The 16868-nt window shown below is 31.8% G+C and overlaps 1 protein-coding gene and 1 long non-coding RNA gene across 2 annotated transcripts; one reads left to right on the forward strand and one right to left on the reverse strand.

Annotated features, from left to right (window-relative positions):
- The first annotated feature begins 595 nt into the window (after positions 1–595).
- Positions 596–1822, forward strand: LOC148198048 (uncharacterized). Its single transcript, XR_015786635.1, has 4 exons — positions 596–1004; positions 1147–1194; positions 1329–1481; positions 1631–1822. It is a non-coding gene; the product is annotated as an uncharacterized LOC148198048 (long non-coding RNA).
- Positions 1823–2122: 300 nt separating this feature from the next.
- On the reverse strand, positions 2123–9061 carry LOC124823822 (phosphatidylinositol 4-phosphate 5-kinase 9). The gene is made up of 9 exons (XM_047296129.2): positions 8885–9061; positions 6671–8194; positions 5649–5816; positions 5095–5260; positions 4521–4631; positions 4098–4285; positions 3396–3553; positions 3119–3281; positions 2123–2588 (listed from the first exon to the last, which is right to left on the reverse strand). Exons 2-9 carry the CDS (start codon positions 7888–7890, stop codon positions 2309–2311), a joined length of 2454 nt encoding a protein of 817 aa, XP_047152085.2. The 5' UTR covers positions 7891–8194; positions 8885–9061; the 3' UTR covers positions 2123–2308.
- Positions 9062–16868: the final 7807 nt, after the last annotated feature.

Consider the following 16868-nt stretch of genomic DNA (forward strand, 5'->3'; position numbering starts at 1 on the left):
TTTGAAGTCAGGCATGAAAATGGTAATAGAAAAGGAATTGAATTGTGGTAAGTAGGTAGTGAATTGAGATGAGGGTATTGGTTTGTTGATAGAGGAAAGGGAAACAAGTTTGTCCATGGATTTGGATGTTCAGGTGTGCCTTTTTTATTCCTCAGGTAAAGGAAAGAAAGGAAAGAGATGACATGAGAGGTGGAGTGTCACTATCAAAATGGGGTGGCACCAATATCAATGGCCCATATCATGTCACCAACAAACTTCCATTCTTGACATTGGTTAAGAGGTCCATTTTCTTCCTTCATTACATATTTTAACCTAAAAATCACACTTTCTATCTTCATCACCACCTCTGCTTTTTGAATCAGCATTTATCACTCATTTTATTTTCAATCAAGATGTCATCTCACACTTTTTTCTGCGATTATTGTATATCTCACTTTATTGGATAATGTTAATGTCACTTTTGTGATCTTGATTTTGTTTTTAAATTTAGTGTTTGAAACTGTTTCTGCCAATTTTTTGTTGAATGGATAATTTTCATAAAATATAGGATAATCACTGCACTGATATATATTAAATTTATGTAATCTACATTATACAGAAATTAGGGATTCCTCGAGCAAAGATAAGCATTCTGTTGTTTGATTGGAAATCAAAGTTTCAAGAACAGAGTTGTACAGAATATAAATCTATTCAGCACAATACAGTATATGATTGGAAATCAAATATGAATATTTGACGGAAGGGAATTTGGCATACAACAACTATAGTTCCTGACACGATAACAACTTATATATTTGATGCTCGTCATGCTCATTCTAGAAATAAAACTAAGAACTGCTCATTTGAGTTATATGATAGGTTACCTGTTATGTTTTTAGATCGAATGAATTGTTCTTTAGTTTATCTGAGTCTTAGAGATTCTCTGCTTCTCACTGCAGACAGATACATCTTCTGTTCTAAAGGAGTCAAATGAATACATTGAATTCCTTCATAAACAAGTTAAGGTTTGGCCATTCTTGCTACCACTGTTAATATTCTAGTAATTGGTTTCATATATCGCAAACATACAAACTTGGACCTAGAAAGACATAACAGATTCTAAATCATGTTTAACAAGACCTTTTTTTTCTCTTCCTTTTTTGACAGCTGCTCAGTGCTCCATGCCTTGAAACTTCAGCAGCAGCCAAGAAGCAGGTAAGCATAATATGATATGATTGATTATAATAAACACATATGTCTTGTTTTGCAATGGTTTAAATTAGTTGATGCCATTGACGAGAAACGCACATGCCTTACTGTGAAATGGTTAAATTATACTCTTGATACAGGTGATAGCAGAAAATCCACCTATCTGGAAATGAAAGGATGGATGAATATGGAGCTCTGTGGTCTGCTTCATTTCCTTGACAGGAGCTTCAAAGCTTGATTTCTGATCAATGGAAAGAAATGGGGCAGGGTAGAGATATGTCTACTGATTTCAGGTTATATATGGTTAATATGATTTTACTGAAATGAGAATTATATACATAAAATTGGCTCCTTTAATTTGTGTCTGTGAGATAAGATAGCTATGGACCTAGGCACGTATATAGCACCAGATTCTGAACCTAACCATTGCATAAAAATGCAGGAACTATTAAAATGCTGAGATAAACACCAGATCCACCTAAAGAATCTGAAAGGAGAATTGTGTGATTGCTTTATTGAAAACAACACATGTTCTTATCCTGAATGTTCTTAAGTAATTTATGCTTTGCTATATTTTTTGACACAGATAGTTGTTTATATATTTAATCTATAGTTTCCTTATAGTCGCAGATATGAGAAGAAATTCATTGTGGACTTTGAATTTTGAAATTGCTTTAATTATGATAGATAACGGATGAAATAACTTTAAAGACAAATGATTAAGTTATATAGGTGTGATTAGCATTATCCCTAGCAAATTGCATTAATTCATTAAGATTTCTTGTATTAGCATACATAGTTGTAAAAGAAAAACAAATAAAACTTATCAAATAACGGACCTTTAGAAATAATAATCTTCTTAACATAAAGTATATTTTAGATTTATCTTCTTTAAATTGAACAAAAAAAAGAGATTATATCCACATTGTTTAAGAATTGGTTAAAATTATTGAATACTTTAAGTATAACAAGTTTTTATGTATATTTACTTTGAGATACTCTTTATTCACTAAATTTCTAATATCACCGTCATGCCCAATGGTCACCGACAATAGAAATTCTGGAGCAATCCACACTCTGTAAACAAATTAAGTGGATAAATATAACCCCAAAATCTCAATTATCCACCTGCCATTGGATTTGGTGGAAACACTTTTTGAATAAACTCCAGGAAACGACTAGAGTAGAATGTAGGGTCCACAGCTGAGATAGACAATGAATCAAACTGAAGAGATTTATAAGCATGTTCAATCTTCTTGGTCATGTTATAGTCCTGCAATATATCAATGATACCCAGGTACAGCACCACATCGTAGACCTCCTGGAACTTTGGTTTTTCTTGTTTATCCGAAATCTGCTCTGCCCTTGAAGGCATGTTCACACCAAGCTGGATTTGGAGTCTGCTTAACAAATTGGAAAGAGAAATATGCAAGTCGGTATTTGTAGTATTGTGGCAATGATACAATTATAGCGTAAAGGAATCATTATAATCATTAAAATCCTGAATAGAACGCCTAGAATTATTAGAATAGTCTACATTATAAGTAATACATGTGATAATTTGAAGAAAATAAATAACCAATTTATCTGTTTTACTGAACCGTTTCGATCACATTCTATCTAGTTTGTGTTAAACTTAGATACAGTCCCAGAGTGTTATTTGTGCTGTTTTCCTATCAGAACTAATCATTCACTTTGATCATCTATAGAATCGTTCAATACAAAATTTTTATTAGATAGATATGTTACTTAGGTGAAATTTGAATTCTGATTAAAAAATAATATCAACACCTAAAGAATTGTAAATAAGTTTTGTCCTTTGATCTAACCTGCATATGCTGGGAACAACAGAACTCTCAAACAGTCTAGCTAACCTGAGTTATTTAACCTGAAGATTAAAGGCCAAGGCAAAGTAATTAAGAAACCACACCTTGCTGTACCAGGTAGAAGTAGATCCACCTCCTCATCACCAGCAGATGAAGCCCGCAACCGACTACCCCTCACATGTGAGCCCACAACAACACTGTTATCATCTGCTCCTCTAGGAACTAGAACAAGACCTTGTGGATAGGATGCTTCATCCTCCAGAGGATCTATCAAATCATCGTTAGCATATCACAGTTTTTAAGTTGATCACTTCATTCATGCTTATATATTGCACTAGAAAAAGCAAGAATATAAATCTATAAACTAGACAATCGATTCACCTTCCTCTGCAAGCATTGCTAATCCATCCACACTTCTACTTTGGTTGTATGATATGAGAGGACGCAGATGCTGTGGAGCTCGATAGTGAACACCTAGAAGAAGGCTGTAATCCATAATGTGTTGTGCTTCTAAAAATTTGCTGTCTATTTCAATCTGCCTGCACAAAAGTATGAGTAGGAGGAAGTATTCAGTATTTGCAGTGGATTAAAAAAACGTCTTACATTTTGTATCAGGATGCATGGTTAAGATATATTATGCCAATTAAAAAAATATTTGTATGCATGCTGCCTATATGCATCATAAAAAATGGACTGCAAAGATCAAACAAAATTTCGACATGAATAGTTACTGTTTTCAATAGCATCATAATTTATTGGAGACACAGTCTGCCCACATATATTTACATATTCATAGCTCACAGTATCAAAACATGACCCAAGGGTTTTTGCAGCATATTTCAGACACCAGTAATGTACTAAACAGAAGATACACACGTTTTCTGTTGTTACCTTTGTCCAAGAAGAATATCTTATCTTCCTTTTCTTATATGTACGTTATAATAAAGTTTCTTCTTTTTGTCTTATTTTTACACTTGGGTAATCCTTTTTATGGTACTGAAAATTGATCTCTTTCAATAAATATTTTTTACCGTGTATAAGAAACCCAAATGCAAAAGAAAAATCGTTATAACTACAGCTTACTTTAATAAAGACTCCCGCCAAGACGGTTCCAAGTAGAAACAGTAGTTCAGATCCAAATCCTTTAGTGTTGTATTTTCGTCAATTTCTATCTTGTCTGATGATCGTCCAAAGGAAGAACCTTTTAAATCAAATCTCCGATGGATCCTCAGTTCCGTGCAGAACATATTTCCCATTACAACGAAGCGAAACTGCAAAAGGGAAAATTATATCCAAATATTAGACTCCTAGTTCAGGAAATGCATATGAAAAAATTAAAGAAGCGGGATTGATTGACTCAAATATCTGATGTTGTAAATTCACTTTATGATATTTTCATAATTTATATTTCAGATTGCAAGTATTAGGAAACGTGACATTCCTTCTTTATTGATACGGAAAATGACCCATGATCTGAAAAATGCTGCAAGGCAATGTGCACGTTACCTTTTGACCACTTGAAGCCTTAATCCTGTGCAAGCCAAAGAATTTTGTGATAAGTGTATTTTCGTATGTCTTCACATGATGATGATAGTCTGGCAGCATTCTTAGAAGAACCTGCATGCCAAATGTTGAACAATGGAGTTTTTATTATACACTGAAAACAAGTAGATGATAACAAGTGAATACTAAGATAACATTACTAAAATTGTAAGTTGCCTCAGTACGTATTAGCTAAAAGCTTCTTCTTTTACGAGTTGCCTCTGAAAAAGGCTAACATTATTCTACAACTACAACAAAAGCTCAATTGTAAAATCCTAACTCTGGCACAAAATTATTACGGACTCAGCAGGAGAACTAATTAAGCACTCTCTCGTTCCTTAATGGCTGCGAAATTCCATACTAAATTTCTACAAATAAAGTGTTAGCTTCAATTTGTTATGAGTACATTGAATGTACGCAATAGAGTCCACACGAAATATGAGAGATTCACCTGAAACATTTGTAAACGTTATTGAAATACTATAACGCTACCTTCGACCTTTTATTGGTTCTAACTGAAACATTTATAAGAACGCACCTTCACTTCAGACATTCTCAATGTCTTGATCATGAAACGATCATCCTGAGACAGGAAAAAGACACTGCCACTTTTCCCTGGAGAAGATAGTTCCCTCAGAGTATCGTTTCCACAAATGGACATCATGTAGTCGGCAGCGTCAATCTTGAATAATTCTCTCAAATTTCTGTAATAGTTTATACCAAACAAAATCATGGAAGGACTTGTGGAATTTAAGAATGCATATTATGATCAATCAAACACTTAAGTCCCACATTATGATCTTACATTCTTAAATCCTATATTATCTCAGATTTGGAACACGTTTGTTCTTCTGAACATAACGCACAAAACTAAGGATAATAGAAGCACAGGTATGTTTCAAAGGAGACAATTCAATTCAAATTGGAAACGTTTACAGTATGATGGGAGCTAAGTAGGCTAACTATCTCAGAAAGGGTTTTAAAATCTTGCTTAAAGAGACAGATTTACATGCAAACCTAGACGGTTTAACAATTATATTAGCACCACATGAAAGACACAGATCATAAAAAAAATCAGGAGTAACTACTGACCTGAACACCATGGGGCAGTAATCTTTCCATTTAAAATCCTCTGATGGATGGGTAGGTGTTAACTGAGAACCTTCTTTAGGAAAATTCATCCAAAAGCTTGCTTTGGTACCAAAATCTGATATTCTTACTTCTCGCGTAGGTATAGGTGTTATCTTGCCCACGGTATACCTAACCAATTGAAGGACATTTACAAGGAAATCCATGGAAAAGCAACCATATTGAAGAATGATGAGACAGTTATGTGAACAACACGAATTTAGTAACTAATAAATTGCGCCATTATGTGTTTTGTAACCATTATTAAAAAATGTGCTTGGTGTATTGCGAGAGGACGAGTCTCTGTTAGTGCTTAGGCCTATCTATGTATTGTGTATTAAGAGAGGTTACTCTCAATGAGGGAGTCTGTCCTTTAATTTTCTTTTGTTGTCTGGGGTCTGTTGTAACTTCTTTTCTGGTTTAATCCAGAATATATAAATTAAACTAATTGGTTTGTGTGTAGTTCTCCAGTCTAACCAAAAACTTCACATGTTAGGAAAATCCATGCAAAGGAAAATGAAGATAGTCTGTTTAGGATAGCATTTTAACTTCAACTTATGTGACTTCAGTTCACAGTTTTCGGCCTCCTGACGTCCTAATCTTAAAATCGGAGTAATAAAACAAAATGAGATGTCTATGTTCCACTGTATAAGCTAATCAATACAAGCGAGAAACTTTGTTGAATGAAAACAGCTTATAATTGTCATGCGATTCTCAAATCTTTATTGGAGCTGCACACCAAAAGAAGTTAGGTATGGGACCTTAATATGATTGACGAATAGAACCATCAACCAGACCTATATAATAATTATGGTTTTATGACTTGGGTATTGCCTTCCAACTTTGGATTCATCTTGAAATGTTAGCATATGTCATGTGCCATAGAATAAAGGCAAAAGCATGCAGAGAATAATTTGAGTGTATTGTAACAAATGATAACAACTGAAGCAGTTTGAGTATGCTACAGGTCAACATAGTGTCTTTACCTTATTCCAAGCTGCAAACTGAGCATTAGATCATAACTCCTGTGACCTTTAATGATTATTTCACCAGGTTTTTTAATCTCTTTGGCAAGCTTTTTTTTAAGTCGCCTTGCCCTTCTAGACATTGATGAAAACATATTATTTAACACAACCTCACTTATCAATACACCTTGCATGTACTCTCGTTCCAAAATTGGGATCGTTGTATCAACCTCTTTGTCGCTACTTTCTGGCACAGAATCTGCTAATCCTAATGCTGAATCATATCCAATCACTTTCTCAATCGACACCTCAAGACTCCAACGTCTTTCAAGAGACACATTTCTTCTATTAGACTGTTCCAGATTTAACAGGTTTCCTTTTGCAAGATTATCAGATGAAACATGACTTGACAGCTGGTTTTCTGGTACCTTGACATCTCTCACTTGCGTCTGTTTTCTCAAATCTGGCAATAGCCCTCTTTTTCTCAAGGCACTGAGATAAATTTCTTGCATTGATGGAAGCCGGCTACCTCTTGGGTAAAAGGTTCCTTTGCCATCTTTTAGACCAAATGCCCAAGTCCCAACATAGCTTCCTCCATCACTCCAAGTGTAAACTCCAAATCCATGCATCATGCCATTTAACCAGTTTCCTTCGTACGAGTCCCCATTTATCCAGGTGAGTGTTCCTTTCCCAGACATTATCCCACCTTTCATATTCCCCACATAAACATTTCCATTGGTCCAGGTATACTTGCCAGGGCCCTCTGCTGTTCCTTGCATCCAAGAACCTTCAAAGGTATCTCCATTAGGATAAACTTCATACCCCAAACCATGTTTAAGATTCAACCGCCATCTACCTTTATAGGTCAATTTATCAGAACGGATATATGTCCCCGTGCCATGGATATATCCACCGGAGAAATCACCTTCATACACTGCTCCAGAAGGCCATCTGATCTTCCCATAACCATTTCTCATCCCTCTCCTCCATTCACCCTCATATACACAACCATCACACCAAACGTATGTCCCATAGCCCTCAGAAACATTGCCATAAAGGGACCCAGAATATGACTCTCCATTAGAAAGTAAGAGTTGCCCAACAGTAAAGCCATCACTTTCACCGTTTGTCAGCGTAGAAGGTTGGTCTAATTCATCAAGCACATCAACAGATTTCGTTCTCTCTGTAAAAGAAAGTGCTCCTCCATTTGAATAATCTGCTATGGCCAGGGGGCCAGACATTCATAATTACCAGAAGAAAGATTTCCTTGTAGAATTTCAAGTTTCGCGATTTCTCAGCCTCTCCAAGACAAGAAGGTTTGCATATAGGAATTCCAACCCAAAGATGCACTCTTGAAACTCTTTGTCCTGGAATTGAATATGCTATTACTTAAGGTACAGATATAATTATACTCAGCGTCTGGATCGACTGAAAAGGTTGCTACAGCTTAACCAATGGTTTCAGATTCGAACACTGGGCATGCAATTTGTATTGCCTGTAGTAGTTTTATGCGACTCGAGTAGACGTGTCTTCCACGAAGGATGCCTGTAGTCTCAAACAAGATAAAAACAGATATGTTATATTCTAGTTATTACAAGGGAAGGAGAAAAAAGAAAGACGGCCGAGAATTCAAGAATCAAAGTCATATTACAGCGTGTGTGAGTGTGAAGAAACAAGTTTAATTCTAAAGCGCAGTAACCAGACACGCTATGTTCTTCACTGAATTTTGCAGACCACAAATTACTAAACAAAAGGACAGACCGCAAAGTACGATCATAATATTAAAATGGAGACAGAAAACAATTAAACAATAGTATCATAAAAAAATTATAAAAAGAACAAGAATTAAATGAAAAAGGTAACAACTTTTTCCGTCATTATGATGAAATTTATCAAAGAAAATAAATGAAGCAATATACAACAGAGAGTAAGTGTTGGGGGAGAGTCAAAGAAAAACAGAAGACTAATAACAACAAAATCTGCAGCAAATGAAGCTTCTTGGTCCTTACATCATTACATGGCTAAATAATACTTGGAATTCCAGTGTTGAGATTTCGTAGGCTTATAAGGATAGGTTCCGTAGCTTTGAATACAGAAAGAACGGCCAAATATAATACACAAGCAAGTTGCAGAAGAAATTGGAAAGCGAAGATAACAAAGATTGTGAGATACGACATTAGTGAATAAGAAGTTGACATCCATTAACACAAGGGAAGAAGTGTGAGAGAAGTTTACCGGAGAATTGTGAGCAGTGATGAAACAGTGTTGTTGCCGGAGAATGCAAGAACAAGAGAAGAACTCTGTTCAAATGGAAGATTATATACTTCTAAAATTCTCAAAATTGAATGAGTTCATTTTTCAAAATAGCTTTTTAATGACAATTCAGAACATATGTTAGGTCAATTGATCCAAATCAAGTTATGGGTCGGCTAACTTACAATAGCGGATTAATATGAGCACATCAACGCATTAAAAAAGTAAAAATGATTTGGTTTTCCATTTATTATTTTAAATGATTGTCATTATTAGATGTAACGATTGGTCAGGAAACTATAATCAGCATTGATTAGCAATATAAATATTTCATAATGTAAAGTTTGAATAATTTGTTAGACGATCCTTCCAATGAAGTAAGATTGAGAAATTCAATGGCCACACATACTTACATCAGAGACAATAACATTACATCGTGCCTCATTTGTAAAAGAAAGCGCCACCTACTAACACCAACAAATGTCACCTATCATTGTAATAACACTGTCACGATAAATTTGATGAAAAATATTATTATAAAAAAATTAAAACCAACTATATATTAAGGTTCAGTAATTAAAAAATAATAATAAATAAAAGTCAACACAGATTTCTAAATAAAAAAATCATAAGTGATAAACATTATTATAAAAAAAATAGAGAGAAGAAAACAATATTGTGAAACAGACTTGGTAAATACTGTAGAGAGAATCATTATTATTATGCTATATTTAAAGTACCATGTCAATTTTCTAAGGACATGTATAACACATCATATAAAAGTATACATAGACGTCACTGTAACAATATAAATACCATGAGATATATAAATACCATTATATATATATATATATATATATATATATATATATATATGTGTGTGTGTGTGTGTGTGTTTAAAATATTAATTTCAAAATAATAGATAATATTTTATATGTTGATTTTAGTGAGTCGCTTGAACAGGTCTTTGAGAATGCTTTATAGCAAAGTAAATGATAATTTAAAAAATTCAAAAACTAATTATTTAAAGTTTAATATATTCGTAGACTGTAACATTAAATGTGCGCACGAATTCTCTATTAAATACATTGCTTTTAGAATATTTTCCACTATGAACATACATAACTTATTAGTTTATAAATATAATAACTAAATCTAAATGCACTCATTGTTATGAAAAAAAATAGAAACTGCGGTTATAAGACAGCAATTAGATGTTATGGATGGCCTACTTGTCCTACGTTTCAAAGACGGTTGGTGAATTTGTGTCCCTGTTCATGGCCTGCGCTGTCTGTAACATGTTTGTGTCCTAATTACTTTATTTAATCACAGATTTTTTTTTTATCACAAATTACTTTAAAGATAAATTAAAAATAGTGTGAAAATATATTGATGATATTTTCAATGAAAAAAATATATTTTTAATTCGATGATTATTATATACTTAACTATGTTGTCATATATTGTAAATATCTTATGTTATTATTTTTACTATATGACATTTGACTTTTTTTTTCTCTCGATCATCTTGTTTAAATAAAAAAAAACGTTTTAAGGATAGTAAAGAATCTTAAATGAAGTATATTAAATGTTTTTGCTAAATTCTATATATAGTATAATAAATGTACTTCATATAATTGTTTGTATTAATTTTCTCAAACAATACCATTAAGGTATGAATTAATAATATCACTTTTTAAAAGTAAACTTTAGTACTCTATTTTTTATATCTGCACTGATATAAATTCAACAAATCATTAAATGTTATTATTTTATTTTTTTATATGCCTCTTGATTAGACTGGAAAGTTCTGTTTCTATTGTGAACTTGTTTGAAGGTTCATTAATGTTATTATTGGTAAACCTTAAATGATTAGTGAATAAAAATGAAACATTATATATTTTACAGATGCGGATATGATTGTTTTAAAAATATTGTAAGACCAAGATATATGACTGTAGAGGTAGTCAAATTACATTTTATTTGGTTATTTTGAAAATAATTTACTACACATACATTTTTTTATATATTCAGATTTTGGTCGTTTTTAATTCTTTCAAGTAATTATTGTTATCTTGATTATTTTTTATCAAATGTTTTGTTTTATATAAGTCCTCAACATTAGTTTCACAGTTGATCATTTCGTAAAACTAAAGTAAAATTAATCAAGTAAAAGTAAGTATATTAATACATAATAACCTATAGAAATAGTTTTTGTTTAATATGGTTCGGCTTAAATAATAAATAAAAAACAAACTGATGAGTTTTTATAACAATAAGTAAACGTAATTAATTTAATTTTTTTTATTATTCAAGATTCTTTTATTCAGTTATGTTGACTCTTGACTGATTACATAATAGAATGAGTAAAAAAAGACTTTGTTATTTGTACAAGGAAAACTAAATGGAACATATTTTATAATAAAAACCTTATTTCTAGCCAAATTAATAGTACAAAATTAAGTAGGCATAGTTGTCCATTATTATTCTCCTTTCTTTCATTTTCATAGTGTTTAGTTGTCCATTATTATTCTCCCTCTCTTTCGTTTTCATAGTTCTTTTTCTTTGTTCTTACGTTAATAGTATACTAGTTATATTTTTCCCATTATAATATTATCTATTAAATATTTTCTATAATCAAAGTTACTATAATATAATACAAATTATAAGAAATAATATAAAAATTTGTCTTACTTTCTATATAAAATTTTAAAAATAATATACAAAAAAAAACAAACATATATCTTTTCAATGGCAATATGATAAATTTCGATCAATATATAATTAAGAAAAAACAATGTATTCATATTAAAAATAGTTTGAATATATAATATTCCTACAAAATTATTAAAATCCAGTTTTTAAAAGTTATAAAATAATATGTTAAGTTTGTTTTTTTTTCTTATATATATTTTACATCATTTTCACTTCATATATAATAAAAATATATTAGGTAAGAATGGGTGAGTAAGACATTTGAAAGTGGCCAAACGAAGCTTTGCAAATGAGTCTTAAATTGGTATATTAATAATGGGCTTTTTGTGGCCATAACTTAATGATATCTCAACCCCACTTTTATCATCTCATCATTACCAATTATTATATCAGACAATAAGAGTCGGTAATTATCATTACTCACTTGCACCAATTTCTTCCATTTTTCTTTCTTAATTTTCTCTCAATTTGGTTGACTAACTCGTAATAACATTTGTTTCTTTCCAAATTCTATGCCCAGTTGCATTTTAATTTCTCTGGCGGCCACCGACTCTCTCCACCCATTTAACTCTTTCATTTGGTTTTTTCATATAATAAACTCTTTAATTTAAATAATCCAAGCTACTCCTCGTTGGTTCCTGCATTAATTTAATATTTACAATTTAAAAAGGAAAGCAATGTTTTATATAACTACAATTCAATATTAACTAAGAGACTACGTTCTAGTTCAGCTAATTATGGATGTACTATTTAGTGAATTAATTTAATCTGTTTTATTAATTAATAAGTTGAAAAAATTTAAACTAGAATGATCCATTACGAATTGATGAATTAAATAAATTGATTTATTGTTTTATTTAATTATAAGTTTTTTTAAATAAAAAAATATATAATTTTTTTTTTAATTTAAATCTAAATTTTTTAGTGATGATGATAAATTTCAAAGACAAATAAAAAAATTACCATACAATCCAAATGTAATAAAAAACAAACATAAAAAACTAACAAATAAATTTTTATATATTAATATCTTTTTGTCACTTATTTATTTAAAAAGTTAGAGTCTTCAATAAATAACTTTATAATATTTTTATCTCTTAAACATCTTAGTACTTATCTCCATTTACAACACAATAAAAATATATTAATTAATAATATTGAAACACAAAGTAATAAATAATTAAATTAAATTAGGTGGATTTGTGAATCAGAAAATTAACTTATATAAAAAAATTACATTTTTTCAAATCTAATCCAGCCTCAACTCGTAGTGAACCAGGTTGGCCCGTAGATTTTAATCCATTTTAACAACACTACTATTTTTTATTTTACATTAATACATAAATGTTAAATTTTTGTAATTTAATTTAATTTACTGAAATAATTAACTTTACTTTTTATTTATTTAACTTAATAAATAGATCTAAACCAAAAGAGCGTGTTTGATGTGGAAACATAAGTGAATGTAATCTGTTTGGTGGAGGGTTTGCTCTCAAATTTGAACCACATAATTAGTCAAAAACATGCATTGAAGGAAAAAATATAGACGATAAAGAAAACGTTAAAGAATAAGATATGCATCTACGTTTACATTCGACAAAATTGTCTCTATCAAAATAATGACCGTTTCTTTTATTTGGCAAATCATTTCAAAGAAAAATACAATACTTGCATTGAATTATAACACGATACATGTTCATTACTAGCCGTTTCACTACTATATATAATACATGTTAATTTTTTTATTTAATCGTTATCATCTCTTTCGTAATTTGCTTCTGTTTTTTTTTAATTTATGTTTTTGGAAAAACATTATTCACAAAGGCCTCTCTTCCCTTTTTAATTTAATACATGAAAATCATTTTTTTCCCTTTTTGAGAGAAAAATAACTTTGAAGACAAACTTATAGTTACACACGTAAACTTGAAACGTGGGACGTGAATAGTGCCCATCATTGTAAGAAAATTCTGAATATTGATGGCAATGTAAAAGGTGAGATCTTACTTTGAATATATATATATATATATATATATATATATATATATATATATATATATATATATATATGATTTCATATAATATTAACTTAATTTTCTTATCAAATACATACTTGCATAGTTTAGATTAGTACGGTAGCTAATGGTTCTATATTAAATTGGCTTTTGTTAATGCAATCATTGCCTAACAAAATAAAATCAGAAATATAAATATTGCTAGTCTATATACCAACAAAACAAAAGTTCATGTTATCAACTACATTAGGTGTCTATTTGGATGTATTTTGAAAGGTCTTTCAAACTTGTGTCACAAGTATCTAATGATTTTAAATAAGATTAATGTTTTGCTGAGTTTTTTTTTCTTTTGTTATGGTCTCACTATTTTGATTAATTTCCATTTAGTTTAGTATAATTTGTAGATAGTAATCAATGTAATTTTTTTTTTATTAACATCACTGGGTTGATCAATGGAAACGTTGCAAATGTAGTAAGATGAAAATATATTTTATTAATAAAATAATGATAAATTGTTTTTTGTTTTTTTAAAACCACGTAACTTTAATGTTGTGTGTTTTGAGAAGTACTGATGATTCTAGGTTATTGTTGTGAAAGACTCGGAATATTTAATTTAGAAAGATGATGATAAGTCTCGTTGTTTAAAGTTGTGTTACTGTTTGGTGGTTGTGAGAAGGTAGTGATATCTCATGATTTTGTAGGTATTTTATAAGGTGAGTGTTATTTTGTAATTTGTTAAATAATATTATGATTAGTAATTAATCTTCAAAAAAAAAAATTGTGAGTATTGTGAGACCCTAGATAATTAGCAATGATAATCTCTGTCACATCAAGTTAATGCACCCACGTTCATGGTTCAGAAACATTAAAAACGCACTTTGCACTGCATGCACGAGTGCCACATGTCACGAGAGAAGCTTCCAAAGTCAGAGTGGGTGTGCAGGTGTCGGCAGAGGAGACGTTCGTCCAAACGAACGTGGATTTAACAAAACTGAGTTTTTGAAAATCTCTCTCTCACCTGCACGCACTCATCTTCTTCCTCAGAACTCAACCATTCATTTTCTCTACCTTCTCTCTAGAACCAGTCCACCTTCTCTCTACTGTAAACTCATCACTTTCTTCTCCGATCACGTTTCAGAACCGTGAGGACGTTCCCTGAGACGTGGGCGTTATTTTGGACCGAACAGAATTAGAATCTAAGTTGGTAAGTTCACATCTCTGATTCGCTCGTCCATTAGGGTTCATGCGAAACCAGGTTTTGGGTTCATGCATGGGTTATATCTGAGATATTTGATTTTTGGTGTTTAGATTTAGTGGAAGTTGTTAAGTGAACCTTGGAGTAGAACGCTGTAAGAGAACAAACCAATCCTTTGCATTAGGACAAGTTGCGTACGAATCCGGGTAAAGGAAGCTTATTGATTTAATTTATACTTGGATGTTTGTATGTAAGCATGATATTAAATGAATGTAGGAAACATATGTTGGTTGAGCATGCCTGAACGATTGCTGTTATGCATGAGATGAATATGATATCTGTTGGTTGAACTGCATGATGATTTTGATACGTATGGTTTGAACGTTGGATGAGTTTGTATAGTTGATTTGTTAATATGATGAATTCTATAAAGTATGTGAAATTAATGGTGTATATGAAAGTATAAGATTATGAATCGTATGAGAAATGTGAGTTGATATAGTTGAAATAAATCTGGATATAATGATTTTCTCTATGATAAGTTACGCTCGTCATCGTACGGTCTTATACCGTTCGGTTTCCCTGAAATTTGACTTAGAATGGAATTCTTTCATTCGGAAAGAATTTTGAATCTAGAACGAGCGTCTCCATTCTAATTACTATGTTTGAGCGTTCGGCTCAGCATAAAGATGTCGTCTACCTTAAATTAAATAATATTAAAATGAGTAACGGTTGGTCTTATACCAAGCGTTCGTCCTAAGTAGCGCTCGATCTTACACTGAGCGTTCGTCCTCTTTAGTACTCGGTCTTATACCAAGCGTTTGTTCTAATTGATTATCTGTCTTATAACTAGCGTTTGTCCTAAGAAGTGTTCGGTCTTATACCGAACGCTCGTCCTTACTGTTGATTTTCTAAATGAGCGTAAATAGCGTTCGTCCAAATTATTAGTAACAGTATATTGTAGCGTTCAGTCATTGACTGACAGTCTACCCTTTAAAATGATTGTTCTCTGTGTAATTAAATAATTGTCTTGTTGTATCTTTATCCATTTGGGTTGATCAAGAATCTTTGTACCTAAATTATTCTGAACATTCATTTTGTATCTCTAAGAGTCGGTTCGTTCAACTGATTCGGGTAGCCTTGACGTTCGTCGTATAAGTAGGTGTTAGGTTATTCTGATTGACAGCAAAACTCCTAAATCTAATTCTTAGCGTTCGTCTTCGTTCTTCAGAAGTATGAACGTTCGTTATTTTATACTTTTAAAACTGAAGCTAAAGATGATGATAAATTGTAAGATGTTGACGTGTGAACACCATTTTGAATGATTATACGATTATGGAATTTGAACGAGCGTTCCAGGGAGGAACGACTCTTACATATATTGAATATTAAATTTGGTAAAGTATGACTGTGGATAAGTTAAGACTCGCTGTCCATCCTGATGTTCCGTGAGTACTCATCCTCATGTAGAGGGAGTATGTCATGTGTGGGAACGGCAGGAGGTCCTTAGTCCATAAGTTAACATGGGCGACGTAAGAACGGACTAACCTCGAGTGGCAGCTGTTTGGTGTATCCCAGTTACTACATCACTCGGGTGCAAGGACGCTTGTAACTACATAGATTCATACAGTCCGGACGGTCGGTCTAATATATATATATTTCGGATGATGTTATATGTTAAGTTATGTGCTTATGTGAATTGAAATGTTAGAGTATATGTTGATGTATAAATTAAATTACTTAAGCTTACCCTTTCGTTTTCATTGTGTTGTCTATTGTATATGTACGTTCGTCCTGTCTTGCAATGATCATCCGTGTGGATGTGAGCAGAAGGCGAGGCCACTTTAGAGGATGTGATTGAAGAAGAAAACTTGGTTGAAGTTGAAGTGAAAGCGGAGCAGTAGGACGTCCGTCTTTCTTTTGGTTTTAAGCGTTTGATTTTGGATTGAACGTTCGGTTATTGATTTTTGTAAAACCGTTCGTCCTAACTTCTCGTAATTCTGTACTTAAGCCGTTCGGCTTTTGCACTTTGTTTATTAACATA

This window comes from Vigna umbellata, chromosome 5, assembly GCF_029865625.1.
Source record: "Vigna umbellata cultivar VRB3 chromosome 5, Vumbellata_1.0, whole genome shotgun sequence".
Taxonomy (NCBI): domain Eukaryota; kingdom Viridiplantae; phylum Streptophyta; class Magnoliopsida; order Fabales; family Fabaceae; genus Vigna; species Vigna umbellata.

Bases quoted from the DNA above. Each gene is read 5' to 3' on its own strand.
- LOC124823822 (XM_047296129.2), bottom strand. From the start codon at position 7,890: ATGTCTGGCCCCCTGGCCATAGCAGATTATTCAAATGGAGGAGCACTT. The intron at 5,817-6,670 runs GTAAAGACACTA...TCAATTGGTTAG, and splicing joins AGTTTGCAGCTTGGAATAAG to GTATACCGTGGGCAAGATAA. The intron at 4,632-5,094 runs GTGCGTTCTTAT...TTTGGCATGCAG, and splicing joins TGAGAATGTCTGAAGTGAAG to GTTCTTCTAAGAATGCTGCC.